This window comes from Pterocles gutturalis, unplaced genomic scaffold (genome assembly GCF_000699245.1).
Source record: "Pterocles gutturalis isolate BGI_N339 unplaced genomic scaffold, ASM69924v1 scaffold23535, whole genome shotgun sequence".
Lineage (NCBI taxonomy): Eukaryota > Metazoa > Chordata > Aves > Pterocliformes > Pteroclidae > Pterocles > Pterocles gutturalis.
In genome coordinates, this window is record NW_010143991.1 from 1 (window position 1) to 1,248 (window position 1,248).

Here is a 1,248-nt window from a genome sequence, read left to right on the forward strand (position 1 = left end):
GCTGCTCCCCAGTGTAGGGGTCCCACATGATGACACAGGCATCGTATGAGGCAGTGACGAGGAGCGCCGAGTCCGGCGAGAAGTCACACGACACCACGCTGCTCTGGTGTCCCTCCAGCCTCCGGATGAGGGTGTAGGACCGCATGCTCCACAGCAGCGCCTGCGGACACAGGCAGGGGGGAGCCCCGGGGGGGCGGAGGAGAAGCATCCCCCCCTCGGGGTTTAAAGCACATCAGCTCTGGTGCCAGCTCACCCAGAAGAACCAGAACAGCCAAGGAGCAAGGGTGGCTCTGGCCTGGCCCCTTCTTACGGGGGATTATCGCATGGGAGGGACACAGAGGGCTGAGAGAAGCAGTGGATTTATCAGGACGTGGGATGGCTCCCACCCAGCGGGACTCACCGACTTCTCTCCGGCCGCGGAGCAGAGCATGCTGCAGTCTGGAGAGATGGAGCAGCAGTAGACCCACTGCACGTGGCCCGACAGCACCTGGACCTGCCGCCCTGGGGACAGCAGACACACGGGTCATGAGAGGGGGGCACGAGAGGCAGTGCCGGGCTCTGTCCCTGCTCTCCCCTCCACAGGTGGGGCTGGGGGGTTCCCCAGGCAGATCCCACGCTCTGTCCACTTGCAACCTCCTCCTGCACCTCCCAGGCCCCACCGGGCAGGGGACAGCTCTGCTCCCTGTCACAGGATGCTGTCCGCAAAGACCCTCTCCCACCATCTCCCCTATCAAGGTGGGTTTCTCCCCCCTCTTTCCCGCACAGCCCAGCCTCAGGGGGGGTGACCTAGCACCGGGGATGTCCCCATGGTGTCCTACCATCTCTGCTCAGGTCCCAGACACGCAAAGTCTTGTCCCGCGAGGCCGACACCAGGATGAGGCTTCCATTGGGGGCGAAGCTCAGGTCTCTGACCACGTCCTGGTGCCCCACGAGGCTGAAGAGGAGGTGTCCTGCGGAGAGGGGACACACTGAGTGCTGTCCTGCCACGGGGAACGAGGCAGTGCCCCCCGCGCGACACTGGCTGGGGACAGGGCAGGTGCTCCCGCTCACCCCAGGAAAATATCTGGGGAAGGATGGAGACGGGATTTCCTTCCACGGGGGAGCAAGGGGAGAGACACCAGCTCCCGGTGCCGGCGATGGTGGCTCACCTGTCTGCACCTCCCACACCTTGATCTGCCCGTCGTTGAGCCCGGTGGCCAAGATCACGCAGGGAAGCCCCCCGGCGCAGGCAGGGTCCGCGTCCCTGGC

At 65.3% G+C, this 1,248-nt stretch overlaps 1 protein-coding gene across 1 annotated transcript; it reads right to left on the minus strand.

The window, feature by feature from the left end:
• Positions 1-7: 7 nt before the first annotated feature.
• LOC104470148 (WD repeat and SOCS box-containing protein 2-like) lies at positions 8-1,245 on the minus strand (the record flags this gene model as incomplete). The annotated part of the gene is made up of 4 exons (XM_010084969.1): positions 8-160; positions 401-501; positions 819-950; positions 1,149-1,245. Coding segments are annotated over 4 exons (483 nt in total), but the record flags the coding sequence as incomplete, so codon positions are not given.
• Between the last annotated feature and the right edge of the window lie 3 nt (positions 1,246-1,248).